General features: G+C 38.5%; 1 protein-coding gene across 1 annotated transcript; it reads right to left on the bottom strand.

The window, feature by feature from the left end:
- Window positions 1–10,419: 10,419 nt before the first annotated feature.
- Window positions 10,420–18,114, bottom strand: LOC128803214 (collagenase 3-like). The gene is made up of 10 exons (XM_053969906.1): window positions 17,818–18,114; window positions 17,476–17,717; window positions 16,240–16,388; window positions 16,029–16,154; window positions 14,956–15,117; window positions 14,249–14,366; window positions 13,508–13,641; window positions 13,003–13,162; window positions 12,161–12,264; window positions 10,420–11,608 (listed from the first exon to the last, which is right to left on the bottom strand). Exons 1-10 carry the CDS (start codon window positions 18,112–18,114, stop codon window positions 11,508–11,510), a joined length of 1,593 nt encoding a protein of 530 aa, XP_053825881.1. The 3' UTR covers window positions 10,420–11,507.
- Window positions 18,115–18,481: the final 367 nt, after the last annotated feature.

Raw genomic sequence — 18,481 nt, forward strand, 5'->3', positions numbered from 1 at the left:
TTTTCACTGAGACAGTTGTCAGTCACTGGAACAGGTTGCCCAGGGAAGTGGTCATGGCACCAAGATTGCCAGAGTTCTGGAAACTAATTGTAAAGCCACTGGGTTTTGCCTTCAGATCAATAAATAATTACTAAAACCAAACTCATTCTTTAACCAAAATAATTTATATCTTTCCGAAAGAAGAATTTATTCTTCTTTCACAATCAATCAGTTCTACTTGAAAGATACCTCACCTTAAACTCAAATTGAAATAATGTGCATGATGTCTCACTTATCTGACTTTAAGTCAACCCTTGTCCAATGAATGCAAATAATTAACTCAGAAGTGATTACATGGACAGAAGAAGTATTCACTATTAATAAAGAAGTAATAACTCCAGTGTGTTGCTTCTGTTATTTTTATCTCACAGCTAAGTATGAAAAAAGGAGTTTTACAATTTATCCTACAGTTCTGTTTGTTTCCTTCTTTCTGTTACATACCTAGCTGATTTTCTTCATTTTTCCTGGAACACTATGGAAGCATTTCACCAGGTCTGCTGAAAAAAGTTGTCATGCAAGTGCATGTTCTTTTCTGGGTTTTTACTTTCTTTTACTTCCCTGAAGGTTGTCCTGTATCTTCCTTCACTGATTAACTGTTTTGCAATCATTTTTTCAAAGTGAGTCCCTTATGTTCCATCATCTGCCATCATTGTCATCACCTGTTCACTGCCAGGTAGTTTGAGGACAAGAGTGTAACTGAGAAGTGTTTGATGAAGCCTCAGGACACTTGTATTACATCTCCTTACCTGCAGGTGTTTTCTGCTGGATCATACTTAAATTCCTTTTGAAGCCTTTGAAACTGAACAACATGAAAAGTTTTAAGGTGTTGTGGGGTGGGCAAAGTGGGAGGAATGCGGTGCCTGATTTGTGTCATTTATGTGACAGCTGAGCCCAGGGGATCCAATCACGGGAATCCTGCTTGCTTCCATGACATCCAAATGCAGATATTGCTACAGAAATCACATATCAGGGAAAGCACTAAAGCTGCTCTTTCAACACTAATCCAAACTATATTCATCTCCATTCAAGTCCTAGCAGGCATTATTTCCTGCTGCATGACATAACACAGCCTGGCGCGTTTGTTCTTTTACTGGGTGCAGAAAGGCCCTCCAGGTCTTTGCTATTTACTCCATGCCAGCTGAAGCAAGAATGTCTGACACAGCAAATGAGAAAAGGTTTGTGGCACCTGAGAGCTGAAACAAAATTAAATCCGTGCAATCTGCTTGATGGAAATATCTAATGATTCAAAGTGAGGAAGCAGACTAGTCAGTGGGATAATGCTAGACAAGTACTACACCCACACAATAAACCTGGGATATTCCTAAGACAATAACCCAACAGTTGCTTGTGATGATCTCCAGTATGAAAAATAATGAAAATACTGCCAAGCATATGGAGCAGACCCACTTTCTCAGACCTGCACAGAAGAATTGTTTGAATTTGTGTTTTAGCTATTTAAGTGACTTTAAAATGTAGTCTTAGATACCCCAGAAGTGTAACAATTTTTTTTTTTTTTTTGTGTGTTATAAGCTGTGGGAATGACCACAATGTCTCTACCTGTGCAGGCACATGTCTGGCATGATCACTACCACCAACTGGCGTGTTTGCTCTTTGCTCTCTTTTCATTGTAACTGGAAGGAATGAAGACAACGCAACATCCAACGTTTCTTAGTTAATCTCACATATGGGGTTACACTGCTTTCCTTGGCATAACTTGTGTTGAGCAGCAACAGAAATCTTTTGCAGAAAGATACATTATTTAGAACTGACCACCAAGTCCTAGTAAATCTCTCCTTTTGAGAGTGCAGGATCTGATAAACCAGCTAGCTTATGGAAAATATTTACTGTTTATACAAATATAACTCATCCTTCATTCTCTGAAACTTCAAACAGGAAGATTTCAGCCTGCCTCTGAAAACAGTTCTGAGAGAATAAACAGGCAGACTTGGAAAGCTTTTATTTCTCAACATCTGCCTAGCAGTCTGCTGCTTTCTTAGCAAAATGTCCAGTACAGACTATAATCTAAAAACTTAGTAACAAAGCACTGTAAGTATGAAAATTTGAAGATAAAATGTCACGTCATTCAATGAAACTTTTAAGAAAGTCAGGGCACTTAAGCATCTTCCCTACATCTGGGCAAAGTTGTCTGGGAGCATATCCTGGCTCTCAGTTTCAGTTTCCTCTAGGAATCAAATGAAGAACAAACTATAATATTGACATAGGAAGGAAACTGAGCAGCAAAGGACCTGATCCATATTTCCCATATGAGTGGGATCCATTATAGCATTGAGCTGCCCCACAGTCCAAGGAAGTTTGACACAGTCACCTGTCCTCTCTCTCTGTCCATCTCTCACCTTCCCTTCCCTTCCCTTCCCTTCCCTTCCCTTCCCTTCCCTTCCCTTCCCTTCCCTTCCCTTCCCTTCCCTTCCCTTCCCTTCCCTTCCCTTCCCTTCCCTGCTTCCTGCAGGCCCTCTTCTTGGTGGTCTTTGTCTCTGTTTTTGCCTTCTCCAACCAAAAGCATGTCACCCAAATTTGGGGAAAAGAAATACACCATGGATTGGCTCTGATTCCTGCAAGCTGGAGCTCTGCTCATGGGCTACTGCGGTTATACCTGCCAGCTCACAGTGTATTACATCTCCCTAGAGTGTAAGCTCTTTGGAGGAGGAATTGACTCATCCCAAACTGGAGTTACAAAGACTGCTGTTCCCTGGTCCGCGGGAAAGAGCATGTCTGTGCCAAAACAGAAAGCAGTTTACCTCAAGATGTGTGGCCCCTAAACTCTACCTCTGCTTCAGCCTTAACATTTCAGAAGTAAGAGTCCCTTTTGATCATTCTCACGGCAAGTCACTAATGATACAGTAATCACCCTATCATATAGCCTTGCAACTTCTGTCTTGACTGTGCAGACACACAGTGTGTTTTTTAGTCATCTAACACAGAGGAAGTGAGGCTAATTATGTCATTGGGATATTTTAAGAAATAGATATTTTACATGCACACTATTTTCAGTAACAAATTGCAATGCTGGAAATAATAGTGAGACTTGTTTTGATATATCATCTCATCAAAATTTAGTCTACCCACTCTGAGTCTCAACACATTTGTTCCACCTGCGCAGCTGTTGTTGCTCTACGGTGTGTTGGGGGGTGGTGGGGTTGGAATTACAGCCCCATAATCTTGTAGCCAAATCTGTGATGATGGGTGATTTAATCCACCCATGCATTTCAGTATTGGATCAAAGCTGTGGGTCTCACATATTTGTAAAGGTTGACTTGACATTTCTTGCCTCTTTGAGTTTTGCTTTCATGTATCCTCCCTTGTAAGGATAACAGCACTGGTGGAGTTTACTGGTAGCGGTAACCTTCCCGCTTTTCCTGTTGCCACAGTTTGTTCCTATCTTGTACCCTAAGGGTTGCATTCCATACATTCATTAAATCTCTACCCTGTTATAAAGTAGGTTATTTTCCCGGATCCTTTGCTTCCCAGAAGTGTATTTTCAGGCTGCATTTCTTGACTTCTGGCTGTTTATAAACTCATTTTCTAAAACTTGGCATCATAAAATTGGCACAGGAATCTGAGCGGCTAGTACCCTTTAGTAAGATGCATCAGAGGAAGGAAAATAATTCCTAGTTTCACACAGTCCTCTGACTTTGTCTAACACAAGTATTTATTCCTTTATTCCTGAGTGGTTTTGCTATAACAGGATGGCTGGGCTTTTCTGTGGTTCAGTTCTGGCATTTGATGTTGACGCATGTTAAACTTGTAAATCTCTGACTTTCAGTAAATACAGAGAAGATGGTAGATTGCAGATAGCTAATCACTGAAACAATACTGATGATGTCCTTGACTCCTGCTTATTTTCCTATAATTCTGGGGGAATTTCTTAAATTTGTGTTCCTGTGGCTTGTCTTAGATGAAATTATTTGAAATCTCTTTATTAGATGAAATCTCTGTTAACTGAGAATAAAGTAAACCTTTTATAACAACTAAAACTAATACATGCCTACAAAAAAAATAAGGCTATAAAGTGTAGAGGAAGAGCTTAATGATAATTCTAGAAACATAATGACCTGATTCTGTCTGACCTGAATATTGTGTCTAGTTCTGGTCACACAGTCTTACAAAGCAGATAGCATGAAAAATGTCTGCCAAACTGTTGGGAGAAATAAAAAATATTGCTCACATCAAAGGGCAAGAAATTGTAACATCAGTTTTAAAGTTAAAACAAATAAGAACTCTGCTAAAGATACATAAGCAAGCAACTTACAGAAAGTAGGTCCTCTTATTTACTGTTTCTTGATATAAGAACATGTTCAGTGAACAAGGACAATAATTTAAAAATAGATCATAAGGAATTAACCTTTCATAAGGAGCACAAAAAAATCTGTTGAGTTTACTGTACTATTTTAAATCTGAGGTTCAGTTGAGAATGAGGATATTAAGAACGCCTGTATCTATGCAAGAAAGAGCTAAAGAAAAACAATGAAAAATTCAGCAGTGCTTGAAATATCACAGGACAGGATCTTGTTTACTCCTTGTTTCCATTATGGATAAAAAAGAATAGGACCATCTAAGATGGCCTGATTTGGACAGCTGGGTATTGCTGACATTCTGTGGCTCTAATGATTAGATTCAAGGAAAAATGCCACAGTTTAAACACATGTCAACATAATGCAAGTCATCCTTGGGGTGCTATGAAAATTCTAATACAGAGAGCTATGAATAGAGCAAGACAAACCATAACAATTAAAATTTCCGGTGTTTATTTAAGGCTGCATGCACAGCACTAGATTGTTTGAGCCTGAAATTTCAACAAGCATTTTCCTTTTGGAGTTGATGCTTGTGCAGCCTCATAGAGGGAGGAGGAGCCCACATCCGATATTTATTTTGTGCATCAAGTGACTCAGTTTCAGTGAGTGTAACTCATACTCTAAGTCTGATGAACGTAGCACAGAAAATTCCCGAATGCAAAGTTCTGAGCTGCGTGTTTCCTCCTTGGCACTCAGCAGAAAACTGCCAAAGGGCTTTTGCTGCCCTTTTTTTTTAAATGCTTGAATGGTACCAGTTCCAGGTGCTGTTCCAAAAAATGTGTTTATAGTATCTTCTCTAAAATTACTACTAACTTTGAGACTGCTTATACGAGAGCAATGATTTTCCCAAACAGTTTGCAAAGCAGCTGTTATCTCGGCAATTATTCCCTGAACCAAAACCAAGTGAAGTCTATGTTAAGATTTTTGTTTTGTTTGAATCTTGGTTCAGATCCTAACAGGCATTTATTGATTATTTCTTTCTTAATATTAGTATCTGAAGTGTTTCAGATACTAATACTAATTATACAAATACAGAAATTGGAAATAAGCTGATGCTATCACTTGCTTTTTGTTTCCTACTACCTTCTCATTTTCCTGTTATAGATCTCTATCTCCCTGTTGCAATGTCATCCACTGTTTTCTACCACTGTAGATAGACCTTGGTGAATTTTATTTCCTGCACCATGATTTTCAACAGCATTTTAGGCAGGACATTTCTGTGGTACTTCTGAGTGTGTCATTTAATTTCTGTTTCTCTCAATTTGAAATTGACCTCAGTCTTGGAAATATGTTCTCATATACAAGATAATTGGTGAGCCAAGTGACCCTACTGGAGCTTCTTTCCCTGTGTTTTGGTGCAGACTGTCCACATTGGAACTACAAAAAACTTCCCAAAGCATTTTCTCAAAAAAAAATGGTGTGCTAAATTATTGGTGTTACAGACCCAAACTTTCCACTTGGAAGAGTCCTTGGGTGATTCTTGGAAAGTACAGCTGGATAGCCCAGCCATCAATTCACTCTCTAATATGGGCTACTTTAAGACATAAACCAACCTTTTGTTTAGGCTCAGCCAGAATAATAAAAATGGCTTTCCTTTATTGTTTTTGCCTGTAGAGTCTAATCTAATCATCTGAGACCAACAGATCAGACTATGTAGCTAGGAGGAGAGCAAGCATTTTACCAAGTTCAGTTGTTCCAGCTGCCTGGCACATCCTGGCTGCTCCTTGGTGAAACTGCACTCTGTGTCCCTGCACAGACCACTCTAATGGTCCTGGCTTACTGCAGTTTCCTTTGGGAGACCTCAAACATGATGTTTTATCCCATGGTCCTTGCAGCTTTCATGACCAAGTTTTTCTCTGGCACTTGTCTCACCCTGTCTTCTCTGCACCACTGATGCTTTTTGACTCTGTCATGCAGCTCTGCCCGATTTATTTGCCATTGTACCACCAGTGTTCGATAGCAAAATAGCACATGATTTGGACCAGGAGTAAGATTTATATGTTAAATTCTCCTGATTCTCCTGAAAACAACCTGGAACCACTAATTTAACCATATAGCCATAGAACCGTAGAACAGTCCAAGCTGAGTCTGAAAAGGACATTTGCTAGATAAACAGATAGTGGGAAGGACATTGTCAACTCCAGACCCTTCAGACATGGCTGATTCCCAACAGACTTTCTCAAGTTCTTCTTAGGATGACAAACTCTGAGGAGGGCTATATAATTTTTTTCTTCCTGTGAAGGATATATTCAGGCAACAAAGCTCATGTAGAAATAAAAAAAAAATTTCTTACTTTCTTCCTAGGGTGGTAATCTCTGTGATTATGAGATTACAGAGTGCTGTAATAGTGTCATTTGGGCTAAGAAAGCAACACTTGGTCCTGGAAATGACCCGTCTTCCTCTTTTAAGAAGACCAGAACAGGATCATGTAAGATCATGTAAGGTCCAGCAGTGACTACAGAGTATGGATGTGACTATTCTGAGGACACTGCTCCATCAGGCTCCTCCTGCTCAGTGGTAGGACCCTGGTGTAGTCCAACAAAAAGTCAAGACTCAAGATGGCTCATGCCAATACACACAGAAATGCACCATCCTGTATTACTGTGGCAGTAGGAAATTTGTTATATGACATTTAAATAAGAAACTGAAAGCTGCTTGTCTGTTGCCTGGTAAGAGTTTCCTTAGAGGAAGATAGTCTCTGATCCATTTTCTGTGAGTAAAGGGGCAGGGGCAGAGCACACTCTCTATAGCACAGCACACGGCAGATAGGTGAAGTGAGTGCCAGAGGTAGTCCTGAACAGCACTGGCTGGAAATTCAAGCTTCAGTATGTAATCGAAAGGCTGTGATGAAAATGGATGCACCCACCACATCCCCTGTGTTAAGCAGGAAAGAGGAGGATCACAGGCTGGAGGCAATCTGTGTGGGCTTTGTACCCTCTGCATCATCTTAGGGAGAATTACTGAGGTTTTCCTTGGAAACGTTTTTCATCAGAAGCAGCAGAACCACCAAACCCCAAAACTGGTATGGACTCACAGTGTGTGCAGACATCCCTCTTCGTGCAAAAACCCCTAAACATAATTGAAAGAAGGTCTTGATCCTACATCCCAGATAACCTTTCTGGTTATGGGCCATCAGTATTTCCACAAAGTACTGTTTAATTGTATATGTGTAAACAGAAAACATCTCCAGCAGAACAGGTGAACACACACTCGCCACAACAGAAGTGAATGTGCAGTTCTTTGCCTAGGCTGAAGGCTGAGGTTTTGATCCTTGTTTAAGCCAGTCTGAGAAAATACTGAAACAATGAATTCTCCTCTCCAGACTCAGTAAGGATCCACAAAGGGTTGCAATGTTCCCAGGCAGTTAGAACATGTCTATATATGTGTATGTGTAATTTTCTATTGAATGGGGTTAGACTAAGGGGTTACATTGTGCCTATGACAAAGGTGTACTGTTTGAAGTGCTTTGCATTGAATTCTGGAAAAGACTAAAAAATTTGTATCCCTGATAGTGAATATAGCTAGAAGCTTCCTGAACATTATTATATCCTAACTTTTTACTCAGAGATCTGCATTTCAATAGAAGAAATAATTAAATTCTATTTATTAGTGTCAGGGTTTTTTATGTCTTCACATAATGTAAGAACTCATTATAGTTAATTGTGGCTTTCTCACCCACCATTACAATTTTTAATTCTGTGCAAAATCTCTAAGAAGCAAAGCTGTCACTGCCATCTAGTGTCTTCAGAATATATTTCTGGAGATTATGCTAAGGAAAAAAAACATTCTTGTAACTTTGATTTCCTTCTCAAGTTTCTCAGCTACTAGCAGATCTCATGTAGTTCATGGAAATTCTTACAGTGTTGCTTAATTTCTCTCTTTGGAATGTTTAAATGATGTTTGCTTACTTTTTTTCCTCACCTGGAATATATATTTGCATTCTCTAAATCCTCCTTGTTCAGGGTCATGTAACCAGCACAACAAACTCTCTGAGGAGAATCCAACAGATTCCTTTTCTTGCTTTATCCTTTCTCCCCTTTCAAATCACCATTCCTAGCAGAGCTCAACATGGATTTAAAAGACACATTAATCAATAAGTGTTCATGTACTAGTCACAGAATCACAGAATCACAGAATCATAGAATCACAAAATCACAGAATGTTCTGAGTAGGAAGGACCCACAAGGATCGAGTCCAACTCCTGGCTCTGCACAGGACATCCCCAAGAGTCACACCATGTGCCTGAGAGCATTGTTCAAATACTCCTTGAGCTCTGTCAGGCTGATGCTGTGACCACCTTCTTGGGGAGCCTGGTCTAGTCCCCAGCCATCCTCTGGGTGAAGAACCTTTTCCTAATATCCAACCTAAACCTCCCTGACAAAATTTCCTACTATTAGGTACAGACTATTCTGTCCATTCCCTACTATTAGGTGGATTTGTGTAGTTCCACATAAAAAACTGGCAACCTGGTGGGAAGTTATTAGTTCTGCTTGTATTACATTCTGGGAGACAGCTGCTTCAGCCTCCTTGTGGTCCTTTCTCCACTCACATCTCAGGGAAACCAGTCAGTTCAGTCTCTGCCTCTGGAAAAAGACTTACTTCTTTTCAATTCTTGACAGTTGTGGGTGACATTCCATCTGATTCTCACCAGTCACCTGTGCAATGTTATTCTCATGTGGTAGCAGTGGGTCCCAGGGCACAAGGTACTGTGGAGAGTTTTCCTTTCTGGCTGACAGCAGCAACAGGGTCCCCCTGGCTCTGATCTCACCCTTTCACTTTCACAGCACAAGAAATTTTTTTCCATTTTGTTTTTCTCAACCAAAAAATACCAGGAACTGGCAGCCTGGTACTTTTCTCAGCTGAAGTAGAGCTAACCACAAAATAGCTCCCATCTCTCACTGGGGATGCGGACACAGAACCTGGAGCCGTGCTTGGACTTGTGCCAAAAGCTGCTTCCAGTCAGCCGAGCAGCTGACAGGAATCTGTCTGTTTGGGCTGGATAGCAGCTGGATATGATCATGCTGAAGGCTTTTGAAGATCCAGCTTCCTATGCAGTACCTTTTTCCCCTGATAAATGTTCAATGTTAACAGAAATTCACATAGATGTGAAAGACATTCATTGCTTCTCCTTGCTTCCCTGTCCAAATTTGTATTCCCTTATCCAGTGCAGCTCATGTCACACCTTTGAAACACAGAAGACTCAGACTCAACAGCTAGCCCTTCATTATTATTTTGATACAATTTTTCAGCGAGTCTTTTTACTGAGAAAAATGAGGACTATGTCCAGAGCCTTATTTCACTACCATAGTAATTAAGTGAATTTTCAGCCCAATATCAAACATTATTTTTTTCAGACACACTCTGTCAAAATTTTTTATATGTAATTCAACCAAATTCAGTTTGTTATGCTTAGAGAATTGTACTGACTTTTCCCTTGGCAGTTTTCTCAATATTTTATGATAAAATGAAATTTGATTTTAGTCCACTTTAAGTATTTCATTTTGTAAAGGTTTTTTTTCCAATTGTGTTTCTGTGCATTTCTTTTAAGCATAATAAGGTCTGGAATTTACTAGTTCACAATTTTATGTTCAGAAGAGAGCTCTCAATCTGTTAGGTTATCACAACCAATCATCTATGTTGTGTGAGCTACAGAATTAACCACACCTAGCCCACCACTAGGTAAGCCTGGTCATTTATGTCTGTTTAAAGATATTAATGGTTGGTGAGCTTTGCTTGGTAGGCCTGGGTGATTGATTGACTTATGGGTTGGTTTTGAGAAGACAGAACAGGACAATATAGTTTTAATTAATTGCTAATATTTAACATTCAAACTAAGATGTAACTGTTTTTCCCAATATTTCTTGATAGCTTCTCATTCATTCTGTAATGATAAGGTCTAATTCCAACTTAGTTCTTATTTTGCAGATTTGAGGAGTCTTTCTGTTTTTTACTCTTCTGTCTTTCCTCTTTTCCATAAAATTATTTTTCTTGAAGGGACAAAAAATAAATTTTATTTTTAAACAGAGGTGAAAATCTTAATGAATAAAATGCATAGGTTAGGGATCTTGATTTCTTTTGCCCAATAGCTCTGTATTGCTTCTGTGACAGGGAGCATAAAAAAAATTAAGTAATTTCACAATGTCAATTTATTCCTCCAGTTCATTTAATATTATTTTTAAAAATCAAAATAATCACAGTCCCACATCATTTACATTGATTAAAACAAAACAGAACAGAACAAAACAAAATATTACAATATACTGAAAAAATTAATATAGATATTAAAAGAGTGGCCAACATGAAAAAATATATTCTTTTCAATATTCTGCTTTGAATGTTCAGGTTCTCTTCTGGCACAGGCATAACCTCTATAAATGTCACTTCAGTTAACACCAGCTGAAAATATCTGAACTGTGATACCAGATGTAGCATCATGCACAATTTCAACCTGCATGATTCTCTTCTAGCTGCTTCCTTCTGGTTTCCCCAGTATCATACAGGTCTACAATTTCTCCAGGGAGTACTTTTCCCTTTTTCTGCTTTCCTATCCACTTTGGAGTGACATCTCACTGCTTCTGTACCTTCTCCTTGTTCTAAAGATGACATAGACATCTGCTTCCAGGGGGATATTCCCATTCAATATAGTCAAATACTTTTGAATTCCCAAACTTCATCATTGCTGCTTGGTGCTACTTGCTCAGAGAGTCACCATACAGTCCTCACTCATTCATTACACATCTGAATTCCCAGTATGTTAAAAGGAATTTCAAAAAGGGAAGGAGAATTAGTTTAAAAATATAAAGCTCCTGGGTTTACCAGGTCTATTTCTTGGGATATGCTAAGAGATCCTTGCTCAGAATACTGGGAATTAGTAGTGTTCATGAAAGCGTGTGATGTGTCCAGCATCACTCCAACACTAGACAAACTTTAAATGGTGTAATGCACCTTGAAATGCTAACAATTCCTTTTCTCCTTTCCTATTAAGTTAAATCAATTCCAGATTGACATGCAGCTGTATAACTGTACATTTGGTGGTAGGTAGCCTAGTACTTGTTCATAGAACCTTGCTGTCCTTTGGAAAACCTAAATGCCCACTTTATTAATATTCCCATGTGCTACAAGCTGCTCTGCAGCCTATGACATGGCATTCAGCTATAATTAGCACCAAAACAGGGAGTTAGTATGCAGGACACGGACAATTCTTTGACTCCAGATGCTATATTCAAACTGCAGTGGTCCATTGAAGAAGTAGAGGTAACCTAAGGAAAAAGAAAGTTAAAAAGAATTAGAAAGATTCTAATTCTAGAATTAGAATTCTAGAATCAAAATTATTCTTAAAATAGTAATTATGTTGTTTACATTTTTAATAATTCAAATGCAGTATTTTCATATTTAGAATGCTGAGCTAAATTTTTTAAAGGTCGTCATTCCATTTGCTAGAGCTGGATCAGAGTTTTAAAATTACTGCTATTCTTTAATCTTGTGTCAAATTCTTATTGCACTTGATCAGGAAGATACAGGGTTGGAATTTTAAGACACTGACTCAGAAACACTCCTGAAGAGCTGGATAGGAATGGGCTCCACTTATTACATTACAGTACTTCTACTTTAAGCATGTCACTTTAGGTTCCCTAAGCAAGGAGCTCTTTTTTTGGCCAGAGCATAATTTAGATCAGAAAACTGATTCAGTCAAGAACAGAAGTGTTGATGTGAAGAAATTAAAATTATAAATGCATAATTTGCTACAAGACATTAATCTCAAGTTTCAAGGGCAATTAACTGTAATAAAGTTTCATTGTCAGTTTATGTACCATTTCTTTCATAGACTGCATCCACCTTATCACCAATTCCTGCGAATTCTTCCTCTATCAGCCTGGGGTAGCCTGCATCCATAACCTCTGCCTCTTCATCATAACTATATTGAAAACAAAAGGAAAAAAATCAGGGGATTTAAACAGCCTGGGAGTTTGGCCTGTGCCCTTTATATGTTTTGATGTTACCCACACCCAAAGCAAGCCAGCAGTCTTTGGGTGCTTTCTGTCTAGTGCAATGGTAAAACTCAGGGTGATAAACAGGGCACACCTCCACCAGAAGTGGAATAAACACAAAGCAAATAGAGCTAAGTTATCAGAACTGATCTATAAAGTATGTGTTATATAGAGATAATTGTACCTGGATGTATTGGTACTACGAACCTATCCTGAGGCTGCTTGGCCCAACGACAGTGGGAAGGGATGGTAATGTCTTAATTATGCATGAGACCTGGTTGTGAGCCCCACTCATGGACAGTAAAAAAGAGACACCCTAGGGTGGGACAGATTTCTTGCTCACAGCACTGATACCATTTCATGTCACACAACTAAAGGAGGCAAGATGGGAAATTTGTCTAGCAGGCATGACGACATTAGAAATTCTCCCATATTAGAGCACTTTGTTCTCATTTCCTTACACTCATTCAGCTTTTAAAATCTGTGCCCATATTTTTGCAAAAGCCTTGCATACACCTTTACAACCTGTTGTACACAGCTGTAGCACCAATGAAAACCACAGACCAGATTGGCCAAATGCCTGGCTTGAACCAAATTCCTGATCTTTCTGTACATCAGGACAGGTTATGACTAGGGACACCAAAACTGACCTGTCTCCAGCTTACCTCCAGTACTTATTTCCAGTGAAAAAGAGAGTCTTGCCAGTGTCTTTAACATGGACGGCTGCATCTATTCTTTTCATTTCTTTTGGGAATCCCATTTCATATATCTTTTTAGGGAAGTCTTCAACTATGTCGTAACCATTCAAAGCCCAGACTTTCTTTCCTGAAAATATGAACAAAGTATTGAGTGAGTCTTTTATAGAGGACTCAGCTGTGAGAGAAGGATAAAATGAAGAAACTGTGACCCCTATTTTCATACAACAAACAGATTGTTAGGTCACATACTCAGTAGGCATTGTACTATTTGTATTATGATTCTGGGCATCCTAATTAAACTGTACATCTCCTAACTCACTGAAAATTTTATAGATGTGCATGAGGTGAAACCATTTGTTTTTTGAGCAAGGAAGGTAGGATGTTTTCCTCTTCTATTGATTACCTTTATGCCACCTGTTGAGCTTGATTTAATATGTGTATTTTTCTGCCAACAACAAAATCAAAAACTCACCTTTAAACATGAACACAAGATCTTTGATGGGATTTTCATAAGCTGCATCTATTTTATTTGGAAGCTCTGGCCAGAAGGACTTAAGTAACACCAGTTCTGCCTCTACCATCTGAGGGTGCAGTCGCCAGAAAAACCTAGTTCAGAAAAGGAAGATATATTTTATGTTTCTTGTCATACTGTAGAATAGCAGTATCTTTGTTAAGATAAGTATCTTTACGATAGTTAAAATAAATTACTGGTGAATTAATGGTTATCATATTACAGAATATTGAATAGACTGAGCCCCTCTTAGACCTTTCCTTTCCTCACAGCCATCAGCTGCAGACCATTTCTGTCACTCACACAGTGATAATCTCAAACAATAACAAATTTTAAGCTTCTTTCTTTTAGAATAAGAGAAACACTGCTGTCCCATGTGAAGCTCCCAAATGCAGTACAACTTCACCCAAATAAAAGTTAGCAGATTTATATATATTGAAGAAAATCCCATGAATTTAAAAATGTGGACAAAAATGTCAGTCTTCAGCCATATTATCTTCATATTGCTGGGCAGTCAAGTCTGTAGTTGCATTATAAAGCCTGCCTCAAAAGATATATGATGCAGTTTCTTAAGAGATATCTATATTGATTGGTGCTCTTTTAAATGTATATTTACCAAAATCTTTAGTAACCTGAAAGGGTGTTTTTGGTTGCTCAAACTTTATCCAGTACCCACCATCCTTGATATGAAAGTATCTTTACCTATCCTTGAAGACCAGCATTTCTCCACGAAGTTCTGTTATTGCATCAAGTGATAATTCTACATCACATTTCTCTGGTGTTTTGGGATGTTTTGGGTTGGGATCTTTGTCTCCAGCACCTGGAATAATATCGTATGATGTAAGCTTGTCAATGTTAATTTGCTGTCTGTTGATCATGATATTGAACAGAAAATGGAAGATCTCCCAAGATCATGATGAATACAAACATAACAGGTAAAAAATTTTTACAGAAAATAAGTTCTCTCTTTCCTCTAGCCAAATGCATTTATGAACTTTGCAGTTCAAGTGTGATGCAAAGGTGTTAAATAAACTTGCTTTCTTTATCCCAAGTTTTGAAGGTCCCCAAAAACTTTATGCTTTTCATAATGAAACATGGATAGTTCTGTTTCTACCTTTAGACTCTGTTTTACCTTCTCTTTTCAGGCAGGTCAAAAAGTAGAAGGATTCTGGTCCCCATCACCTACCACTAAAGGAGACAGGTCAGTGACGACGAACTGTGCTCTGCAGCATCAGTTATTTTTTCCCCCTCTCAACTACTAAATCTAAGCATCTCCTGTTCCAGTGAATCCTTCTTAATCGATCATGACTGTTGTTATTGAACATCTACAGCTCACAGTAACTGTGCAGTGCATCTGCAGCACGCTATAATGATACAGAAGGTAAATACTATATATTATACAGACTTACCATAGAGTTCTTGGATCCCTTGCACATCATCATCAGGAAGCACGAAGCCAGTTTTTCCAGTGTATGTGTAGATTGGGAACATCAAAGCTCCAGGGTCTCTAGAGTGTTCAAGTCCCAGTGAATGACCAAATTCATGGGCAGCAACAAGAAACAAGTTGTAGCCTACAACAAATCACACCAAAAGTAAATGTGTATCTCCTTGCATCACCATACTTGACACTGTGCTTTAACATATGGGACAATGAATGAGACAACTGAATAAATGGAAAAATTCTGCATAATCCATAAATTCATAGAAAGATTTGGGACCTTAAAGACCACCTAGTTCCAAACCCCCTGCCTTAAGCAGGGACATCTTCCACTAGATATAATTACTTGTGATTTTTGAACTATGATAGGTTTTGCATTAATAAGGGCCTAAGAGATCTAATGTCTCATAGTTGGTGTTCAGCCTAACTCTTACATGACAGTGTTCCTATGTAAGGAGATTTACATTTCTTGAAATTTCTAAGCAACACAGGAAAGCTCTAGGGTGAAGTCTTGGTCCTACTCAAATCAAGAACATTTTGTTGGGAATTCAACTGAAGTAGAGAGTCCATTGCAGAAATTAGTGTTAATTAGTGTTAATGCCAGGAGGGTGACCTAATCCAGTGCTGAAAAATATAGTGTTTTGTTCTACAAACTCTGTCTGGAATAGGCAAGGTGATGAATTTTCAAATTAAATTCAAGTGGACAATGTGCAGCTGAGGTATGTCTGCTATAGGCTTCAGTAAGGCAATGCACACCAGTCTATGATCAGAACTAGCTGCCCTTGGTGAGATGCCAAAATGACAAAATCTTGTTTGTGTAATTTTTTTTGTAATCACTTCACTTAGGAATGTTATATCTTAAAATTTATACTAAGCACATGTTAAACTTCCATTTATGACTGGAGGTTAAACTCAGTGTTCTGTGTGTGAATAGTGAACATAATGATGAACAGTCAACAAGCAAAACAAACTGTCTACAGATATCAAACAGGGATAAATTTTCCATCTATCATAATTTCAAATAATCTCAGGAACTTCTGTTACCTTTAGAATCATCTGACCAAACTTCATCATCATCAAAATGAGCGTCTCCTCCATAGTCTGGGCCCGGGGGAAAAGCATGTGCCAGTAATCCAGAGGGTCCATCAAAAGGGTAGAAGTCACCATGTTCTATAAAGCAAAATTCAAAACATCCATCTTATGTATATGAGAATATAGTTTACTTCTGAAATAAAAACAATTGGTTCTGTGTTACCTTTAGTGCCAAAGGAGATCATGATATCAGCTATACCACTTCGTATTCTGGTGAAGTTCAGTGGAGTCACATCAGACCAAACTTTAAATGCTTTCTTGAAAGCTCTGTCTACTTCATTACGTCTCAGATCTGAAGTGTAATTCATAATTCTGTCAAACAGATTAACATCTCCAGTTAAATTGTGTGAATTGAAGAAATATGCAATGCACTTTTATCTGACTGTACACCTCATTAAAAGTTTTTGCTTTTCTCATATGATCTTATCACATAACAAGGAGCTTAGCAGCTGCATACAGTATTAAAAAAATAAACATTTCTATCATCATTAAAATAATTCAGAGATATCTGAAATGATCCAACAGCCTTCTGTAATTGGTTTTCTATGCACCAGAGGATTTAAAAAGTGACAGATATATTCAGTAGTAAGTAAAATCATACCAGTAGCTTGAAAAATTTTGTGTCATATAAAATATCTCATGATCCTCACTTCTCAAGGAGCAAAACATTATCCAAAGTGATTTTTCATAGGCTGTAATTGTCCATATTAAAGTAACATTTATCACTAGCTATGGAATGAAGAGATTTTATCATATTTGGAATCTGCTAAATAAAATCAGTCTGTAGCTACTGAAAGCTCTAGATATATGACCTTGCAGAATTAAAGCAGAAGAATCTACCCTCTGAAGTGTCAGACCTTCACCTCCTAAGGTCAACTTTTCTGAGGTCATGGTACAGGGATTTCTCTGACCGAAGACAGAGATCTACATCTGGGATGTGAAATGGAAGAGTCTGCTCTCAGTCACACAGACTGGTTTGCATCTACACCTCTCTGTACAGGACAAGACAGAAGCAAACACGAAACCAGGTCCAAACAGAGCTAAGGAGTGACCCAGAAAAGTGCATGATCTGAGCCCCTACCCTTCTTTCATTTGGCACCATGGATGTGTCCTGAGTGTCTATATGGAGGCCAAATGAGGAGTTGCTAGCTTACAACACAGGTTTCCTTTTCCATGACAAAGTGCAATGGAAAAAATCATGTTTACTTCCTTGGGCTGCAATGTAAGCTGGGAGCACCTTTCCAAAAGTGGGTCTGTAAGGGTTTTAAACTGCAACATTAATTTAGTCAAACTCAAATGCACCCTTCTCAATCAACCTCATGTACTGAGCAACCCATTGGACAATGCACCTGGAAAGAAGGTAATAACAGTAATAATACTCATAATACCAGGCATTTACCTGTATGTCAAATTCATTTTCGACCATTTGAGTTTTCTAGGGAAAAAGTTATATTCCCCCACATCTGGGACACCACATCTTGGTTTCTGCATCAGCTCATATGTTTCTTCATCTAGTTTGCCTGTCACCTCCAAGCCAAAGAAAGCTTGCATTTCCCGAAGTTTGGCTGCGACTGTGTTCCCACTCTTCCTCATTATGCCAGCAGGATTCGGACGGAGATCATAGTGAGTCCTGAGATAGCGCTAAGAAGGGGAAAATGAGTAATAAGCCTAATTTCCAAACAGTTGTAACTGCACAGCTTACTGTTATTGGAACATGCAAATGAATTATTTTATACTATACCTCTGCAAACTGAAGGTCCTTTTCTGTGAATTCATGGCTGTCTTCAAGGGGAATAGGGATTGTCAGGCAAAATGACAAACCCAACAAGAAAAAGAAAACAGCTGCAAGTCCTGATTGCATCATGTTGGATTTCTGAAGTCTGAAGCCTTGATGTTTTAGAGAGCAGCTACCTTTACTTTTATAGTCCCAACCCAGTGAGTCACCACTTAGAGACAAGTTAGAACTTCCTTGTTGCTGGAAGTAAACATGCTTAGATGGCTGGTTTGTTTCTCCTCCCCAACACTGTGGTTTAGGCATCCGTTCTCCAGCTGAGGGCTCTGAAACTGTATCTTTGTATAAACATGAGGTCTCTGAATATTGACATAGGCTGTGGGAAGAAATGGGCATAAGCAAACCACACTTGTTGATTATTTTGCAGTAACTTCCACTGGCAATAACTGGCAACAATGCTCCAGTAACTTACTTTTCTTTGCTAGAAAAATTGGGGGTTTTACCGTTTGATAAACAATAAAAATACATAATAAGGGTCATTATTTTAAAGCAAACTCTGCATCTTTTCAGTAATTACACTAGTTCAACAGCAATTTTTAGTGAAATAACATTATAGAATATAATACATGATTTTGTTTCTGTAAAGAACTATAACTCCATAGCATTAACAAAA

This window comes from Vidua macroura, chromosome 2, assembly GCF_024509145.1.
Source record: "Vidua macroura isolate BioBank_ID:100142 chromosome 2, ASM2450914v1, whole genome shotgun sequence".
Lineage (NCBI taxonomy): Eukaryota > Metazoa > Chordata > Aves > Passeriformes > Viduidae > Vidua > Vidua macroura.

Bases quoted from the DNA above. Each gene is read 5' to 3' on its own strand.
- LOC128803214 (XM_053969906.1), bottom strand. From the start codon at position 18,114: ATGCCTAAACCACAGTGTTGGGGAGGAGAAACAAACCAGCCATCTAAG. The intron at 17,718-17,817 runs GTATAGTATAAA...TCCCCTTCTTAG, and splicing joins AGGACCTTCAGTTTGCAGAG to CGCTATCTCAGGACTCACTA. The intron at 16,155-16,239 runs GTAACACAGAAC...TTTGCTTTATAG, and splicing joins GATCTCCTTTGGCACTAAAG to AACATGGTGACTTCTACCCT.